Source organism: Brassica napus, unplaced genomic scaffold, assembly GCF_020379485.1.
Source record: "Brassica napus cultivar Da-Ae unplaced genomic scaffold, Da-Ae ScsIHWf_262;HRSCAF=435, whole genome shotgun sequence".
Lineage (NCBI taxonomy): Eukaryota > Viridiplantae > Streptophyta > Magnoliopsida > Brassicales > Brassicaceae > Brassica > Brassica napus.
In genome coordinates this window covers 100,308-120,503 of record NW_026015929.1, presented here as the reverse complement: position 1 = coordinate 120,503, position 20,196 = coordinate 100,308, and the positions used below count along the sequence as shown (strand labels likewise).

The following is a 20,196-nucleotide window of genomic DNA, read 5'->3' as shown; positions in this document are numbered from 1 at the left end:
ATGCGATCGGTTTTAGTGATGTGTAAAACCCCTTCTGAATCCGAATTTCCAAAACAAGTGCTAAAGATGGAAAAATTTGAGCCACAAATCCATCCGAGAGGTTATAGAATGACATGGGAGATAAAAGATTCTCTTACACAAGAGACTAAACTTGTCTCATTAAACATCAGTCTCTAACAGACAAAATGAAAGAAAGCCACTTGGTGTCAATATTCGAAGTAGACGCAAAGCATCTTCCTCAAAGACGACTGATGACTGCTTCAACTTCTTGTGGAGTGTAGAGATGGTACGCTGGAGCTACCTTGGCAATGTCCACATTATTTGGAGTCACCTAAACACAGACCAGACCCATTTATTAGATGGGATCAAAAACTTTGGTAAACTGTGTAAAAAGTTCTGGATTGAAAAGTTTATACCTTTTCTTCCATAACTTGCTTGAGGATAGATACAGCGATCGTCTCAGCTTCACTGAGCGACAGATCCTGCAACAAAGATTAAAAAAAAAAGCTAAAGTTATTGTGTAACAATTAGATTGGGGAATTAATTACTGTATAGAATTCTCAAGTTACTTTGTTGAATTGCTCTTGAAGAGAACTATCAGCTCCTTCTGAGCCTGAACCAATCGCCTTTGCATTGCACTGCCAGAACGTTCCAGACGGGTCCGTGTAGTACCTGTATCAAGCCCAAGTCGTTTGACAAATGTGATCAACTGACTTACCAACAAGTGAAGAGAAAGCATTAGTGAATTAAATACTTACAAGCTCGGTCCGTTTTCATCATGACCAGCAATGAGAAGAGAGACTCCAAATGGCCGAGACTGTAATAACATGGATGTCAGTACTCATGTAATGTTGAAATAAGGATTATATATCGGTCTAACCCAAGAGACGTGTGAAAGAAACTAGAGACTACAGTTTGAGTATCAAGTTATTACCATTGATTCTTCATCTCCTTCACCAAACCGTAAAGCCAGATCACACAGCGCTTGCGTGGTGGACTCTACAGTCATTGGCTCACCATACGAGAATCTGTGGTTCTGTACATCAGAAAACTCAAGCAGTCAATAACGTAAAAGGTCTTGTAACGTTTAAAGGAAGAATAAAAAAAGAAAGAAAGAGAAACCTCACTTGAGTTTCAACTCTTGCATGCTCAACAAGAGTACGCGCATCAGCAATTAAGCCGCTCATGGCACAGCCAATATGGTCATCAATTTCCATAATCTTCTCCACACTGCTCGGCTCCTGAACATTTCAAATTTAGTAGTTTAACACCATAAGTAACAAACTAGCCATCCACTCTCCAGATTCAATTTGTTAAATAAAAATATTGAGAATGTAAGAAGGCAAACCAGCAAAGGGGAGGTGATACGCTTCTCGACAGCAAGCACAACTCCCTCCTTAGTCTTTACTCCAATTGCAGTAGAACCAAGCTGCAGGAGTTCCACACTCATGAGAGAGACTCAAGAAATATAATACGAACACAACTGAAAATCCCCAACTACAGCGAGCAATGGTCTAAAAGCAGCCAAAGAAAACACATTTCTTCAAACTTTTATAGGCTCTCCTATTTATCAATGAGCTACCTTGATAGCTTCAATGGCATACTCGACTTGGAATAGCCTTCCTTCAGGAGAAAAAGTGTTGACTCCTCTGTCGTACTCGGTCCTTCCGACAACAACAACAACATCACAAATCACCATAAGCAAAAACCCAACAATTGAAACATAAAAAAGGAAGAAACTTTAAGTAAACCCAGAAGATAGACAAGACAGACCTTGTGAGAAACATCTTCTTCTTCGATCTGTAAAACCTTATCAGTTATCACCAACAGAATCAAAACCTTAGAAAAATTAAAAGATCTGGATGAATGTAAGAACTCGGGAACAAAAGAAAGGGAGTGTAATCAAGGAAGAACTTGTTGAGATTAGATAATCATAGCAGCTGATTGATTGATCGGCGAATCGAAGAAACTGAGATGCTTTGTACAAGTTCACTACTTGAACAACAAGTTAGATGGATCCCAAACCCGTCGTTTTAAAATGGGCTTTCATAGGCCTAACTATCTTATTCATTGGCCACAAGTAGGCCCTACCTTTTTGCTCTTAATTTTGATAATGAGCTGGAGTTTTAGTTGGGTTATTGGTAGGATTTAAAATGAGAAAAAGACTATGATAGCACCAAACCAAGTTTTTGTTCCCAAAGTAGCATTCAAGGTTCAAAGTCACAAAAATAGGTTTTATTAAAGAGGTAAATATACACTTATACCCCTTGGGTTAATTAATCTTAACCTTAGGGTTTAGAGTTAAGGGGTGGGGTTTTGGAATTAGGGTTTAAAATTTTATTAAAAATAAATACTAAAATAAAAAATAAAAATTTTAAAAATAGTTTCAAAAAGTATTTTTAAATTATAAAAAGAAAATTAAAAAAAAAATTTCAAAAAAAAAATTATAAACATTTCGAATCTGAAAACATATAATCTGAAACTATAAAAAAATTTTTATTTTTATTTTATTTTTATTTCTTTTATTTTATTTATTTTTATTTATTTTTGTTTGTTTATTTAATTTTAAACCAATGGTATTAGGGATATTTTACCCTTTAATGAATGTCATTTTTGTGACTTTCTCTTTCTAGTGCTATTTTTGAGACATAAACTTCAAAAGGTGCTATTATTGACAATTGCCCATTTAAAATTGTGAGGATTGGTAACTTTTTTTATTTTTCAAAACCACCTATTATTAACTTTTTAGTGATTTATAATAGAGAAAAAGACCAAAATAGCACTAAATCAAGTTTTTGTTCACAAACTAGCACTCAAGGCCAAAAGTCACAAAAATAGCACTCAAGGGGTGGAGTTTAGGGTTTAGAATTTAGGGTTTAGAGTTTAGGTTTTAGGGTTTAGAGTTGAAAAGTAAGGTTTTGGGGATAAGATTTCAAATTTTGAAAAATAAAAAAATTTAAATTTTTCAAAAGATAAAATGCTATTTTGGTCATTTTAGTGTTTGAGTGCTATTTTTGTGATATAAACTTAGAAAGGTGGTATTTTGGAGATTTGCCATTTATAATATTACTTAACATATAGTATTATTGAATCATATGAATTTTACAGTATATTTTGTGGATCTTGAAAGAACAAAATATGCTAAAAAAGAATCAATCGGAAAGAACAAATATAATTGTACAAATACTAATTAATATGTATTTTTATAAAAGGAAAATCGCATAAAAATCTTGAAATTGTCACACTAACACTTTAAACTCTTAATTTTTGTAGCTAGCACTTTTAACTTTAACTAGAGTTTGACCCGTGCATCCGCACGGATATTTAATTTAATAAAAAAGATATATAATTTTTTTTACAATACAAAATATAATAGTTGTACAAACATACATTCATATGGGTATTTATTCGATATGTAATTGTGATAAATGGACTATTTTTATTGTGTGTAATTTGTTGATTTCTCATATTATGATAGAATACAAAACAAATTAAAAATATATTATATAATATATTTGTCGATTTATTTTTTGACTATAGTAACCATTTTGATGTATTTATTTCTAAATTAGAGTACCAATTATTATGTTTATATATATTAATAAATCTATATTTTCAAAATTAAATGTATCATGTTTTAATAACATAGATATATATATGTCTCTAATTTTTTTTATATGCCAAATAAATTTCACTTTTATTTTCCTTTTTGACAAAATATTAAATTGAAATTTATTTGTTGTATTCTTATAATTCAAATTTATATGTGTGAATTGTATTAATCATCAAATTATTTAATATCTATTTTAAAAATAACTTTATATATTTTAATAAAAATCTATAGTTTATATTTTGCATGTGAAATAAAATAATGATATATATGAATATATCTATAACATTTAAAGTTTGTAGATACATTTTAAATAAATTTGTTTAGTTTTATTGTAAAATTTGGTTACAGAATAATCTGGTTAGAAAATAATCGTAAGTTTCGTACGTTTGGTTAGAAAAAAACTTAACAAAATAAATGATTTGTAGTTAATAAATTAAGTTTAAAGTTTGGATAGCAAAAAATCTAACAAAATAAATGATTTGTTGTCAATTAATTAATAATTTTTAATTAGGTAGCACATGTAGTTATTAGAATGAAAAAAAAATTCTAATACTTACTTCACTTTTAATAATATAGATATATTAAAATAGATATTTTGATTATATTGAGTAAATGAAGAGCTTAACAAAGATATAATATTCATTGAACAAATGGATGATGTTTGTATATGTTTTCTTATTGTTCATATGTTGATCTCGTGTGGTTTAAATGATTTTTTCACTTATTACGTCATATTTTTTGTTTTTACACTATAGTATAAATATATATAAAAATTGGATTGCAAATTACAACTGATTCATGATATGATTATGAAAGTACAAACTAATTAATCATCTTTTTCGTGAAAAAATTGTCTCAATTGATTCATGTTTTGATATTCCTTATTGTTTAGATTTGCATAAATTATTGTTGCCATGTTTTTAGTTAAAAAATAAATTTAAGAAAATAAATTAATAAAACAGGAAAGACAAAGAATATCTATTTTTAGGTTTATTAAATATTGCAATGGTATTCTATTGTAAATATTGTGCAAGTTTAAGGGTTAATTTAATTTTGTACTCCTCTTTTAATAGATTAGAAGTGACATTTGTATCATAAAAACCTTCAACCTAAATTAATTTCATCAAGTAAAAATTTGACATGTTGTATAAGTAAAAATGATGAAGTGTCGTTTTCTTCCAAAAAAATAATTATTTAATTAATAAAATAAACAAAATTCAGAATTTAAAGAAAAAATCAGAAAAATAAAAAATTTCAGTAAGTTAAATGAAAATTCAGAAAATTAAATACAGAAAATTGAAGAAAATTTAAAATCCTGAAATTTCACAAAATTTCAAAAATTCAAAATATCTTTTCTTTTTGAAAAAAAATCACACGATTTTTTAAAATTACAAGGTTACATGATTATATTTCGTTATTGACATATCTACCGTCATTTTCAACGGTGATGTCAAAATTATCATTGAAGATATGTCAAAAACTGTTATTGTTAATAGTTATGTGAGAAACCATCATCATCAACAGTGATATGTTTAAAACTTTTATTGTCATCGATGATATGTTAGTTTAAAAAAAATCTTGTAATTTTTTAGAAATATTTTTATTTTTGTTTAAAAGACATTTTGAATTTTGAATTTTGAATTTTGAATTTTCTATTTTTTATGAATTTCTTAGTTTTAAATAATTCTTGTTTAATTTGATGTGTTTTAATTTAATTTAATTTTATTTCTTAATTTTTAAGTAATTTTCTGAATTTTTATTTAATTTACTGATTTGTTTTTGTTTTTTTATCGAGATTTTTTTGTTTAGTTTTCTGATTTTTCTGCAATTTCTGAATTTTTCTTTATTTTTTATTTTATTTTATTTATTATGTAATTATTTTTTGGAAAGAAAACTGACACCTTATCGCTTTTGTACATGCCAACTTTTTATTTGATGAACAAGTAACTTAGGTTAAATGTTTTTATGCTATAAATGTAATTTTAAAGGTTAAAAGTGTTAAAACCAACATGATTATTACCCAGATCTTATAGTGGATTTTTTTATTGATTATACTTCGTGAACTTAGAATTCGCAGGTACTTCGGGTTTTGGTGGACCCACATGATGTAAAAGTTATAGAAAGAATACCACTGAGCAGAACTCGAATGGTAGATAGGGATGAATGACATTTCACAAACAATGGAAAATATACGGTTAAATCAAGATATCATGTAGAACGGGTTTACTCAGACAGGGACAAACCACCATTAATGTTTGGATCCACAGTTGATATATTGAAAGCGTTCTGCTGGAAAATATGGTGCCCACCAAAGATAAAATATTTTCTATGGCAATTAGTGACGGGATGTATAACAGTCAAGAAGAATCTGCAAGCGAGAGGGATACATGAGGATATACGTTGTGAAAGGTGTGGATGAGGAATCTATAAACCATGTGTTTTTTGAATATCTTCCAGCACTTCATGTTTGGCCTTTTTCAAAGATACCATCAAATCCAGCTATTTTTCCAACAAACTCGCCTTTCACAAACATGGATCATCTCTTCTGGAGAGTTTTTCCGCAAATGGATGATCATCAGTTTGCATGGATACTACGGTATATTTGGAAAGGAATGAATAATAAAGTTTTTAGTAATCTGGACATTGATCCTAGGGACAAGCTTAATTTGGCAGAAACAGAATCAATACTTTGAGCTGAGGGCCGTCTAACAGCACGTGCAACTGGAGCGGTCGAACAGGGTCCGAATATTTTTAAAATTTTTTTTAGAATTTTTCAACAATATATGCATAAATTATGGTCTAAATTTTCAAAAATTAGATATAGTACTCACTAATTTATAATTTATAAAAAATGTTAAACATATATAAATAAAATTATTAATTTATTAAACAATTTTATTATATTTTAAATATAACGTTAATATTTTTTGAACAGGGTCCAAACAAAATTTGAGACGGCCCTATGAGGCACAGATGTTGAATGAACAAAGGAATCTACAACACATAGAGGTTACGACTCTACCGTCAATTCCAGGAAGATGGTGTTTCACAGATGGTTCCTGGAAAGAGAATGATATTTTCTCCAGAAGGATTTTATGGGCTGTTAGGGGCGAGGAATGTTTGGGCTAGTCTTTCACCTCTTCATGCGGAGATGGAATCACTATTATGGGCAATAAAATTCATGAGAAAATCATTACTATGGGCAATGAAATTCATGAGAAACATACGTCAATTTCAGGTCACGTTTGCAACAGATTGCTCTCAATTGGTGAATATGGTTTCGGAAACAGAAAAATGACCAGCTTTTGCAAATTATTTGGAAGATAGTAAGGTCTTTAAAGAAAGTTTCTTCCAATCAGAGATTATCTATGTACCAAGAACGCAAAATATAAAAGTAGATAGCCTAGCATGTAGCGTTAGGAATCAACCGTCTTTCGTCGTTCACATGGATCAAGATCTGTCGGTTTAGTTCATAGAGTCAGTATGAGTCTATATAAGTTGATGACAAAAGAAAAAAAATTAAAAATGTTAGTCAATAAAATTGAAAGTTTAAAGTATTAGTAGGTGACACTTTGAAATTTTTTTTAATGATTTTCCTTTTTCTTAACTCAATATCAGAATTTAAGTGTTACAATAAAAACAAATGACAAAATAGCCTGCTGAATTATGTTTTTGCCTGTACAATGTACTGTGTCAGAATTTAAGTGTTACAATTAGTGCAAGGAATACAACCAGGCAGAAAAGAACAAAAAGAAATGCAGGAATATTGTCTTGTAGATTACGGAGAGGAAGAAATGCTGTTACTTGTTGCAAGGCTTCTCACGTTTTTGTCTTTGTTCAGTCTTCTCTCTGTATTTAAGCTTTTGCATAATAACAACAATTCAAGTTTAGTTAAACAAGAAAACAACAACAACAAAACTCCATAATACAGGAAAACAATAGGAGCTTCACTGGTTAATATTTTCTTTTCTTTTCCAATTTTTTTAAAATCGTAATGTTAAATCATCCACTCTTAAATTCAAAAAATTGAGAGTGTTTAGTATGTAGTTATCAAAATAATGCCATACTTGACGTCTAGAAATCATAAATAAACTATTATTATATGTTTACGTTTTAGGTGGAGTCCAACAAAAAAAGTTTTAGTAATCTAAAAAGGGAAATTGGTTTGTATAACCATCAAACAAATTATAATTTAATGGCTAACCAAAAAACCTTGATCACCTATACACTTTCCTTCTTATACATAATATTGCCATATTGCCCTCAGATACAACCGGTTGAAACCTGCAAGAAAAAATAAAGAAAATTAATAATAATAATAATAATACTCAAAAGTAACGTGTGGCCCTTGAAAATCACACATTCTCTCTCACATGTGCTTTGTTTTGGTAACTTTACAGTAGATGAAATTCTTCTTCCCAGATTTTTTCTTGAATTGATTTCTTCTCAAGAGAAGATCAATCAACTGTGGTAAAAAAGAGGCAACGATGAAGGTGTAGACGGTGAGAACACACACCATCTCTTTAATTTTTTCCTCCATCTCTTAACTCACTGATTCTTACAATCATGCTTTTGTTTTCATATTGTTTTCGTTTTTAAATCTTGTAAATGAGATGGGATTATCGCATCAAAGTTAGATCTATGATAGATATCCACTGATGAAGAGTAACGACGGCGGATCTGTAGAGTGTTGTTGTGTCAGAAAAAAGAGTACATGAAGACGATCTTTATATGGAAATAAAGAATAATGAGAGTGAGCCAAATGAATGCGTATCAGCATGTCTAAGAATGAAGAATTGAAGAAGATGAACTTTTCGTCTATACTATATTCAGTGAAATGAATAGTATATATATTCAGTGAAATGAATAGTATAGTATATATTCTTTAGGGTAGCTATTTGTGTAAAGATACCATACTATTTGAGACGAAATGCTATACTATTCCTTAAAATGTAATAATATGCCATGTTTTCAAATTCGATAGTTATTTTCATTGTCATTTTCTGTGATTGATTGTAATATGAAATTTATTTTTTAAATGTTGCACAAATTTGATTATTTGGAATCTTCATTATTACCAATTCTAGTTTAGAAATCTAAATTCTATTATTTAGATGAATGGTGGTGAAGTTGAGGTTTGCATTATATTTTGAGATTTGGGTTTACAGTTTAGGGTTTTGGGTTTATATTTGGGTTTAGGATTTAATAATTAGTGCTTAGGGTTTAGTAATTTCGTTCTTAAACTTGGTCATTTGGAAAATGTAAATGGAGTGGACCAGTACATCTATACTATTTATAGCGGTTCCATACTATGTCGTCTACAATGAGAAAATTGACAACATATTATATAGATTGTTTGGGTTTATACTTTAGTTATTTGGGTTTAGATTTAGTAACTAGGGATTTGTCTAGGGTTTTAGTATTTAAGTGGGTGAGTAGAGTTTAGTTTTTAGAGTTTATATTTGGGTTTAAAGTTTAGTGATTAGGGTTTAGGGTTTATATTTGGGTTTAGGGTTTATATTTGGGTTTAGGGTTTAGTGATTTGGGTTTAGGGTTTATATTTGGGTTTAGGGTTTAGTGATTAGGGTTTAGGGTTTATATTTGGGTTTAGGGTTTAGCGATTAGGGTTTAAGGTTTAGTGATTAGGGTTTAGGGTTTATATATGTGTTTAGGGTTTAGTGATTAGGGTTTAGGGTTTATATTTGGGTTTAGGGTTTAGTGATTAGGATTTAGAGTTTAGTGATTAGTGTTTAGGGTCTATATCTGGGTTTAGAGTTTAGTGATTATGGTTTAGGGTTTATATTTGTGTTTATGGTTTAGTGATTAGGGTTTAGGGTTTAGTAATTTTGTTTTCAAACTAGAGTTTAGGGTTTAGAGTTTATATGTCATGTCTTCAAATTTGATATTTCTCTTCTATGCCATTTTGTATGATTGCTCGTAATATAAAATTAGTTTCATTCAAATGTTTGACAATGTGAGGGTCATGTCTAGTTTAACAACGTCTTTTTCATCAACAAGTACTTTTATTTCTTCTTCTACTATTTTACATATGATTCCCAACTAACATAAATAGAACAAATATTTGTATACTATTTTATCCAATGTTCCATACTATGTATGTATAGTACTTGAAAATATTATAAAATATTATATATTTCAGATTTTGATTTTCTTTTAAATATATATTATAGCTTAGATTTTAGTTTAGGATTTAGTGGCCATGATTTAGAGTTTAGTAATTAGGGGTTGGATTTAGAGTTTAGTATCATATTTTCCATCTTTATATACTATAGTTTAGTATCACAAATATTATATATATTTTTAGATTTTAATTTTATTTAAAATTATAAATATATAATATAGTTTACATTTGAGTTTGAGTTTAGTGGTCCATTTAGGCTTTAGTATTTAAAAGTTGGAGTTAATGAAATGTTTGTGGTGATATAAAGTAAAATTAATGAAATATTTGTGATTATGTGTATGTGATGTGGCTGTGTTATCTTCCTTTTGTTGGTGACAGTTTGCATTAATTATTGGCCACACTTGGATTTTGTCAACGTCATCTCCACATCTTGAAGTCACCGGCAACTTGCATGAATCAAGGGTAAAACCGGTGGAAATGAAGCACAATTGATAGATACTATATTATGTCAAAATCAGTGCTCTGCACTTAGTTTCTTTTCCAAACTTGGTCATTTCACAAATTGATCCATCTAAAAATGTAGTTATCCACTAATTTTTTTTTTTTGCAAATAAGTTATCCACTAATTCCTTGTTGTATTTCATTGTTATTATTAATAACATAAATATTGATAATCCAACACACATAATAAACAAAAATTCTTGTCATTGTTGTCCATTTGTAATATACTTTCTCTTCTTTAAAATAAGTTAGTGACAAGTATTAGTGCAAGGAATACAACCACATGAGCTTCGCCCAGAAACCAAGTAGCCACGACGGTTTGTTAACTTCCTCGCCGTTTCAGCTGCTCTGTGCAACTGCTCAGCATGTTGCTGCCTCGTCGTAGCTCTCCAGTCCTCCGCTCTCCGGTGCACCGTGTCCATTCTCTTCATCAGTTTCTCTTCAAAATTTGATCTCATCTTCTGTATTTTCATCTAAAACAAATAAAACACCACACAAGAAAAGACAAATTAATTATTAAATGTTAAAAATCAGCACAACGCTGTAAAATTAGGACTTGTATGATTTAATAAGTTACATAATAAAATGATTAACGGTTTAATACAGATATAAACTCTATAAATAAATTTTCACATGGGACTTGCACAAGTTTCAAGGACAGCTACAAAGATACATCATCATCTCTTTTTAAAAAATTAGAAAATCGAAGTTTGTTTGAAAAAAAAAAAAAAAAAAAACTCGAAGACTTTTTTGCTTCTAAAGTAACAAAGACTAGTCAATGAATTCGTGTAAGGGACTTCGGACATCCCTTATATATTAAAAGAGGAGCATTGGAGTTAATGCTTTCACACCAAGTTGGATACGTGTCTATTGGAGAGACACTCTCACAAATAAGTTTCCTTATTTGCTTCCTCTATAAGCGAATTCTTAAAGAGTTTCCTTATTCTACAAAAAAAAGTAACCAAGTAATGTTTTAGACTTCTAACGGGAATCGCAAAGCGGGGAGTTTTATCTTCTTCATTCTTAAGCACCTATTACTTCAAACGTAAGGTTTTCAAAGAAACCTTCGAAGTTCTACGTGGAGACCGACTTAGGAAACGACGACCAAGTGACCCCGAAGCTCGGAACGTTTAGACACGCCGGGGTTGAAGACGAGCCGCTCTCTCATCTTCAGACGAGACATGACCATTCATCTGAAAGAAGAACACATCAGGAACACTTTGAAGACGAGAAAAATCTGTATCATGTTCCAACGACACACGACATCATGAACTCCATTCTGTCCTCTTGAGTAACACTTTGAAGACCATCGTCGGTCGTGGCGCGTCCGTGCACATCGATGGGGTTTAGGTGGATAACTTCTCCAACGTCTGATTTGAGACGTTCTGCGAAATCGCTGGACGGTTACAGTGTGTCGTTCTTCGGAGGGCTGCGCAAAGACATGAAGCACCATGATATAATGTGTTTGACGGCTCCCCACTGCATAATACATTGAAGCTCCCCACTGCATGACACATTGCGAAGCTCCCCACTGCATAACACATTGAAGACATGATGCATCATGATATCCGCGGGGTTATTGATGATATAATGTGCTCGACGGCGATTACTCTGTCTACCAATTACATGACGCATCATGATATAAGGTCATAAACCTTGGCCATAGTGATACTTACACTCGTGAGAAGAATGCACATACTATGAGATTAAATGAACTATAAAGAGTATCATCACTCTCTCTAATATTGTTCTTCAACGTGACTTCTTCTTCTCACATAACTTTGTTCTTCAATGTGTCAATCTATGTGCATGCTTGCGATATAAAGACTATAGAGGAGTATGGAGAATCCCAATAGGAGTGATCGAAAGATAAGATGACGACGTCCCAAGAAGAGAAATCCATTTATCTGTTACTCAAGAGGACATAACGGAGAAGATGATGACGTCTTTTCCTTTTCTCTTATAAGGGATTTGTTGTACTATATTCAACGTCCCATTAGTTTGTTACGTGAGAACTCTGTATAAGAAAGAGTTTAACATAACGTAGATATTGTAGCTATAGCGATTTTAATTGAATTAATGAACCGAACTGGTTGGTTCCGAGTTGGAAAATCAATTGAAATCTGCGAATATAACCAATTCGTTGGTTGCTGGCCAAGGCAAAAAATATATGATAATCAACTAATATAATCTGTTTATGGCAATATACGTATATCGTAGTGTGATGGCCGAAATGTAACTTTCTGTTATCGTAGTGTGCTGCCCGAAATATATTCTAAGTTTCAAATTAAGAAGTTAGGTGCTGACAAAAAAAAAGTAAGGTTTTCCCTTTTCAGTTTTATATTTGTGATTTTTAAATTTTGATGAAGATTTCATTATGTCACCTGAAGAAAATGAAGTGAACGATGGTAAAGAAAACCAAAATTAGTTGATGTGATTTGGTGTTAGTTTATTTCCGTTATTGACAATTTATTACAATGATCTTTCACTTTGAGTTTATTTTAAATTTGAAGTTTAATTTATTATTCAAATTAGAAATATAAATATTTATGATTTTTATATCTTAAATTTTTTTAGATGTCATAACTTTTACTTTGTTACAGAAAATTTTAAGTAGTCTAAACTATTTTTTGATATTTTGTAGGTAAAATGAAAATAAAAATATCAAAACTAAAGTTAAGTATTTTCTAAATACCTTTTAAACATAAAATATATACATATCCAAACTATTATTTTATGTTTTAAATACATTTAGAAAATATCAAACTATAGTTTTTATATTTTTATTTTCATAGCTAATATAATATTATATAATAAAATTAATTCATTTATTAACCCAAGATTCACCCGCGGTCGATCCACTGACCCATCGATCCGGTAAGTCCTTTTAACATAATGAGAAAGAAGGTTTTTGGATAAGCTTTAAGAAGTAAGAACATGCTAACGTTTATAATGGTTGTTAATGTCAACATTGTCACATTAAAAGATACAAAAGCCGGCAATACCACTCTGAGGTTGACTTAAATAATAATCAAAATTATTTTAAAATTTTGACAATATTTACGATGATGCTGGTGAATTTTTCTGATCACTTAATAAAAACTTTGAATTTTCTATTTTTTATAACTTATAGTATGTGGTCCTTATTTATTAGCTATTGATAATATAATAAGTTTGAAACACTCATATACTGAAGCCTATGAATTTTCGATGGAGGATTTTCTACACCGAATTCTATAGAAGAATAATGTATCTTTCAATTAATGATTGCTTAAGATATTTATTATATATTTATTTAAAAAATGAAGATGGTCGCATTAAATCTAACTGATTGTATCAGGTAAGATATCAAGTTTTTTACATAAAGTTTGCAATAATCGATATATATTCCAACTACATATCTATCACTGAAAGAAAGAAAAACGAAAAAATCAGTTTAATTGAACAAACCAAAATAAATACAGCTTCCGAATGGTTGTTATATTTTAAAAGAGTTAAATCTAAAAAAATCCAACCTAAAACCAAATCGATGTCCACACTAAACAGATCTAATATCTTCTTATCTTATAAATATTAAAATTAATAATTTTACTCCGCGCAAGGCGCGGGTTATCACCTAGTTACTCTAATATTTGGCGCATGGCTCCACAAATCTATTACTAGAACAGAACAAAAACCGTATTTTTATACGGTTCTCTCTCTAAAATATACTCGTATTACCATGCACATACCTCGAGTTTCCTGGACTGAGCTTCGGCTTTAGCATTTTGGAGATTCACCCATGCCTGGATCTTGGCTTCTTCTCTTTGATATCTTCAAAAGAAATCAACTTTTTGAGTTTACCAAAATTAAGTTTTTTTTAATAGGTAAAAATGTTTTAATAGTTTAACAGAAAAAAAAGGTTTTAATAGTTTCTTTCAAGACTTTTTCTTTTTCTTTCAAGATTCATGTTACCTTTGGCAAAACTTGATCTTGTCGTCTTGACCATCCCATAAAACAGCTTTAGATTCTGAAACACTTCTCCGTAACTCACTTTCCATGTCCATTTGTCTTAAGCTCTTCGATATCTCTTCTTCTTCCTCTTCCCTCGAGTTCCAATGAGTGACCGAGTTATAGTACTGAGTCGCTGCTGACCCACTGAGTCGTAGCTTGTCGGCGAACTCGGAGATGTCTATAACGTTTTTGGTTTCTGTTAACGGACCAGACATTTTCGAAGGCGTGTTGTGTCTCGCCGGAGACATGCTTTTGAACGGCGTGTGACATCTTGAAGCGGTTACGCTTCCGGCTGGTGTCATCTCTGTTCCCATGTCTCTGTGTTGAACTTGAGCTTCTTCTTCTTCCTGAAACTGGAGAAACTTGTCGGAATCTCTGAATATAAACCCTTCCGTTGATGGGAGCACTTCGTTTGCTAACTTATCTACAAGAACACAGAGTCAAAGATCAAAACTTTTCAAGAATCTATTAAAAGGGTTTCTATATTTGTACCTTTAAGTATAAGACCTGGTGGAGATAATGAGACTTTCTCCTCTGTAACCCTAGACTTCTCCGAGTAAACAACTTTGAGGGAATGTGCCGGAGATTCATGACCGGAGGTGACCCATTTCTCTGCATCGACCCATTTAGAAGGAAAGTTTCTTCTTCTCCCAGAGACATTGCTACTGAAACTGAAGACTCCTCTACCTGGAGTGCAAGGAGACTCCATTAGCATAACTCTTCTCTGCCCACTGCTTCTTCCTTCTCCAATGCTCTTTTGGGACGAGAAACTCTGTCTTCTTTCATTTACCATATCACTACTGCTGCTGCTACTGCTTAGGTCTGCATTTTTATTTGGGTTGATTCTGCTTGTAAGCGAATCTTCTGCAAATGGGTTTGTGTCCATTCTTGGCTCCACATCTACAGTTTTCTCCTGAAAACAAATAAACACAAGAAAGAGAGATTCAATAACAAGAAACAGAAGAGAAGTATTAAAGACAAGAAAATACATTGTTTCTTTTACCATATTAGGAGGAAACAAAGACTGAGTTTGAAGATGGAGTTTGGTGTTGCTGTTTCTTGTGATGTCCATGGAGTTTTCTTTGTTTTGTTTCTTCTTTTGTGGTTTTGTGTTCTTATCTTGCTAACTAGTTGTATGCATCTAATGTAGCAGTTCTATTGTCGTAGAAGAGCCTATAATTAAAAAGTGAAGTAATTTTAAAATGGCATTAGCTTTTAGATGTCTATAGGAAAAAGGCTTGACCAGTTTTTAAGAGTGGACGGACCATTGGATTCTATATTTCATTCGTTTTCTTACTTATCTTGTATTATTCTATACTAGTCTTTGGATTCTAATAGGAAACACTTTTTTTTTTTTTGAACAACTAATAGGAAACACTAAAAAATGATATAATTATAAACTAGATCCGCGCTTACAGAAATATTTTTTTTTAACTAAATCTACTTACAATATGAATAGACTTAAACATTTTTTTTTGATAAGTAATGTTTTAACATTTTTATTTTTGTGAATTTCAAAACAATATAATTATATCATTTTACATTTATATTAAATAGGAAAGTTATCTAATATATTTCTTAATTTTGTTTTTAATTATTTCAGTCCATTTCATTATGAAGTTTTAGTAAAATATTTGTAGTTTCTTTGACTAAATTTGTAATATATACTTATTTGATTAATTTTTAATTGTTAAACTTATGCAATGTTAGTTTGTATAAAACTATTTGATGTCTACTTAAACCAAGCATAATCTCGCATATATAATTATATGTTCTTAAGAATAAAAATAATTTACGAATAAGAATCTAATATTTATTAAGTTAAAAGGAATGAAAATACAAACAAAATAATCTATTAATTTAATTAATTTTTATAGTAAATGATTTTTGTAGTATCTAAACCCGCAAAAATATATCTATTATTAAACAAAAATCATTTTCATAGACCCAATCTTTCTTTCATAAGCTTTTAAATTATATACAACCTTCTACTATATACTTAAATTCACTTTTCTAATTATGGAAAATAACATATAAACTACTAAATGTGTTTCCAAACAACACGATAACTAATCTTTTGGCCAAACAATATAAAACACTAGGTAGTAACCCGCGCTGTGCGCGAAGTGAAATAGTTTATTAGATTATTTATTGTATGTTGCACTAAAAAATTCGTTGTATAGATTGTTTAGTGATGTGCATTCATATATTCGTTCGGATTCAGTTGATCTATTCAGATTTCAGATTTTTAGAGTTAAAATTTTAAATCGTATTCAGATATTTACAAATTTTGGTTTGGATTTGGTTCGACTCATTGCGGACTCGGTTCGGATTCGAGTTCATGTACCCATATTAATTATGTATTTTTTTAACCAAAATCTAAATATACTTAAATCCTCAAAATCAAGAAATAAAATAATATAAAACATAAAAATTTGAATAATGCAAGACTAAATATTTAAATTTACGTAACAATTAGTTCAATTTAAATAGGATGGAGAACGAATAAATATTTTCAGTATTTTGAACATTTTTAGATATTATCAAGCTATTATAAACACATTGGATAGTCTAGCACGATGTGCCAGAAAACAATCGTCTTTCGTCGTTCATATGGATGCAGAGCTTCCGGATTGGTTCGCAGAGTCTATATGAGTCTGTTTGTTGTTGACAAAAAAAAAAAAAAAAAAAAAACACATTGGTTTTCAGTTGGTTGGGTCATGAATCAAGATTTTGTTCAAATCCGGCGAGACACCAATCTTTCGGAAACAAAGCCAGCTAGTTACAGAACAACCACTGGAGCCATAAGCTGGTGGACATCAACCACATCCCCAGAAACTAGACAAACATAACTAAAAGCTACAATTTTCCAGATAACAATTTAAGATCCAATATCACAATACACTGATAAAAGTAAAGATTAAACGTGATAAGAAGGATAGAAAGAGAAACCACCAAGGTTCGAACATTATTAAGGATGTTCAAGCCCTGGCTCTTTATTTTTCTCCAATCCACTTCATATCACTTAGGAGACATGAGTAGGAAACATGAAACAGCCACGTAAGACGTAGAGAAGACCGGTTAACTAAGAGCATGATTATCCCTAGAACCCCATTAGGATCTCTTAATGATTTTTTTTTTAGTAATAAATGTTAGTTAAGAACCTTAAGTTAAGAAACACCTACTTTTTGTCCTCCATTGCTAGTTTTTTAATTAAGAGTTAAGAAATTGTTTTTGATTGTTTACAATAGAGAAATTGTTTTTGATTGTTTACAAGATAGAAGAAGAAGGAAGAACATGCGAAGGAGAATGGAGAACAAAAGCTATATATACAAGTTTGTGAATTACCTTGAATATATACAAGTTTGTCTCTGCATCAAATCCTCCTGCGAACTAAAAAAACATACAACAAATAAACAGATTTATTTAGAGTTTGGACAAACAAATGTTGTAACAGAACCAAACCAAAACAGAAGAAGATGATCAAGGCCTTTTGCTTTTACCTGATGAACATGGAACGCAAATCTGACGCCTTGAACCATAAGCTCTTCCTCTTCAGGGCCACCGCCTCCAATGGCTTCAAGCTCTGCAGATACTCTCTTCATTTACTTCATTGCTAGTTTTACATACGCCAATTTTATCTAAAAATCACATTTGCTACACACTTGAATACAAACTTCCATATTCCAAATTTTTTATTTGCACAAACTTTCACCATGTAAACACTCAAAACAGAAAACACAATAATAGAGTGAAGACAAACCAATCTTCTTACATTGTCCTGCCTGTGCCAGCCAGCAACAATTCACTTTAATCAAAGAATGGGGACCATAACAATTGTTGTTTCTATTATCTTCTTTATTCATCACACTACTCCAATCGAATAGTAAGTAGTGACCACAAGTAACTAGCTAAATCAAACCATTACCGATTTGTAATCAGACCATTAAGCAAAAAAAAAAACAAAACAAGTGTTACTGACCTCACTAGTAATGCCGTTTTCGAGCATCCAATCAACAGGAATCTGGAAAGTCTTGAACTTTGTAACAGCTGATTCCTTCATCCTCGAGAGACTATAAACACAGGGAGACTGAGACATATTAACCATCAAAAGCCTTGACCTTTGCTTCTTAATCCGCAAAACAGGGACTTTCAGTTCCTTAATCAAACCTCCAATTGATTTGTCTGGTAATCGGTTGAGAATCTCCCTGATGATCTCTGGAGGAAGTTCGAAAGATTCCGGAGAGGTTTCTTTCGTGATCTCTTCTCTCCGCCGTCTCCTCTTCGCCAATCGTCACTTCCATTACTGCGTAGAGAGAGACAGAGAGATAGCGCAAAAAATGACTCCTCTCCTCTGCCTCCTGATCTTGTGACACATGTCACTTAGTTTCCTTCTCTTAATTAAGAGACGTGTCTTGGATTTATTTTTTTTTCATTTTTTTAAATTCTAATTACCTTAAGAAACATATTTAAGAAAATGCGTTAATGATGGCCTAACACCGTAAAACTGTAAAAGCCTTAATTTATTACGATAGGACAACTTTTATTTATATAAAAAAAGAACATAAATAAAAATTACAATATCAAAATATAAAAAAAAAATAGTTACAGAGTACATATGACAAATTCTTTCCATGGATCTTTAAATGCCCGTAGGGCAACAATTTTGTAGATATCATATTCTCAAGATACAATTCTAGTGTTTTTTATTGTGCAACACTAAAAGATAGAATCTAGCGAACCAAGAATATTTGTTTACTTTTAAGGAAACAAAGTAGAGAGAAAAATATTGAGCTAATTTGCTCAAAAAATATTCTAAGGAATTGTTGAATATGTTTTCCTCTGTCTCAAATGAGCTACCACAAGTGTGTTCCTATTTAACTTGAAAATGAGTCACCTTGTGTAATAATGGAGTAAAAAAAAACGTACCAATTTGCATTCAATTGTAAGAATGAAAGTTTTAATTACCATGGCACACACGTATATTTTTCATATCAAAGCCATAAAGATCATCAAATACATCAATATACTTTATTAGGTATATATTTTTATATTTAAGCAAATATAATAATATTTTATGAATAAGATTTGAAACTAAATTAATTGGCATAAAGTCTAGTTAATAAATTTTAATTTTAATTCAAACCTAAATAATAAAAGTGAAATAATTGCTAAAATTTCATATCTAGCCAAATAAAAACTTCGGAAATTTTCCAAAATAGAATGAAAACAATTTTTTTTGTCTCTTTGATATAATTCCTTTTTGGTCATTGTTTTTTTCTCTTTTACTCATTCCATTTTTCAAACTTAAAGAAATAAATAGTTTTATGAATAAAAAATTATGAAAATAGAAATAATTGATTAAATATCCATATACACAAACTGATATTTCTTTTGGGTTGAGAAATTTGTTAAATTAAAAATTTTAATTATGTTCTAAGAAAAGTAGATTTCATCTTCTACAAAAAAACAGCTTGGTAGAAATTGAATTTCATATTAAAAAATTTAATCTACTTTCTCTAGAACCAATATTCTACTTTTAGATAAAATTCTAAATATGAAAAATGCGAAATTTACGCACTGTAAATGTAGTTACATTTTTTTCTGAATGCAACTTCTATTTTTATGAGCAATTTTAAAGTTCTAAGAATACGAAATTCAGAAATAACTCAAAAGGCTACATACAGTAGAATCTGCTTACTTCGTAGTTGTCATTTCTCTACATAGTGTAAAAGCTACATTCTACGGATAAGAATAACAATATTTCCGAAATATGGCAAGTTTAGTTACAAAATATTCTGAAAATATTTGAAAATAGTTTTAGTTTCCTATAACATGTTTCAGAAACTTTTCTTGTCAAAAAAATACAAATAAATTTTCATATTAATTTTCGATTTATTTTCTACAAATAGATTTTCAAAAATAAAAATAAAAATAAACAGTTTGA

The 20,196-nt window shown here is 30.6% G+C and overlaps 2 protein-coding genes across 5 annotated transcripts; both read right to left on the bottom strand.

Annotated features, from left to right (window-relative positions):
* Window positions 1-45: 45 nt before the first annotated feature.
* Window positions 46-2,035, bottom strand: LOC125601678 (proteasome subunit alpha type-5-A). The gene is made up of 9 exons (XM_048773718.1): window positions 1,774-2,035; window positions 1,583-1,664; window positions 1,349-1,429; window positions 1,128-1,241; window positions 935-1,036; window positions 759-817; window positions 570-672; window positions 417-482; window positions 46-331 (listed from the first exon to the last, which is right to left on the bottom strand). Exons 1-9 carry the CDS (start codon window positions 1,785-1,787, stop codon window positions 239-241), a joined length of 714 nt encoding a protein of 237 aa, XP_048629675.1. The 5' UTR covers window positions 1,788-2,035; the 3' UTR covers window positions 46-238.
* Window positions 2,036-10,422: 8,387 nt separating this feature from the next.
* LOC106357359 lies at window positions 10,423-18,697 on the bottom strand. Of its 4 annotated transcripts, XM_048773736.1 has the most exons (8): window positions 18,420-18,697; window positions 18,232-18,322; window positions 17,753-17,835; window positions 17,598-17,642; window positions 14,742-15,162; window positions 14,211-14,673; window positions 13,988-14,069; window positions 10,423-10,729 (listed from the first exon to the last, which is right to left on the bottom strand). In XM_048773736.1, the coding sequence occupies exons 3-8, from the start codon at window positions 17,789-17,791 to the stop codon at window positions 10,505-10,507; spliced, it is 1,275 nt and encodes a 424-aa protein (XP_048629693.1). In that variant the 5' UTR covers window positions 17,792-17,835; window positions 18,232-18,322; window positions 18,420-18,697; the 3' UTR covers window positions 10,423-10,504. The 4 variants fall into 4 exon arrangements, with proteins under 4 accessions (XP_048629693.1, XP_048629692.1, XP_048629691.1 ...); XM_048773735.1 differs by lacking the exons at window positions 18,232-18,322; window positions 18,420-18,697 and having other exon boundaries at window positions 14,757-15,162; window positions 17,753-17,994; XM_048773734.1 differs by lacking the exons at window positions 18,232-18,322; window positions 18,420-18,697 and having other exon boundaries at window positions 17,753-17,992.
* Between the last annotated feature and the right edge of the window lie 1,499 nt (window positions 18,698-20,196).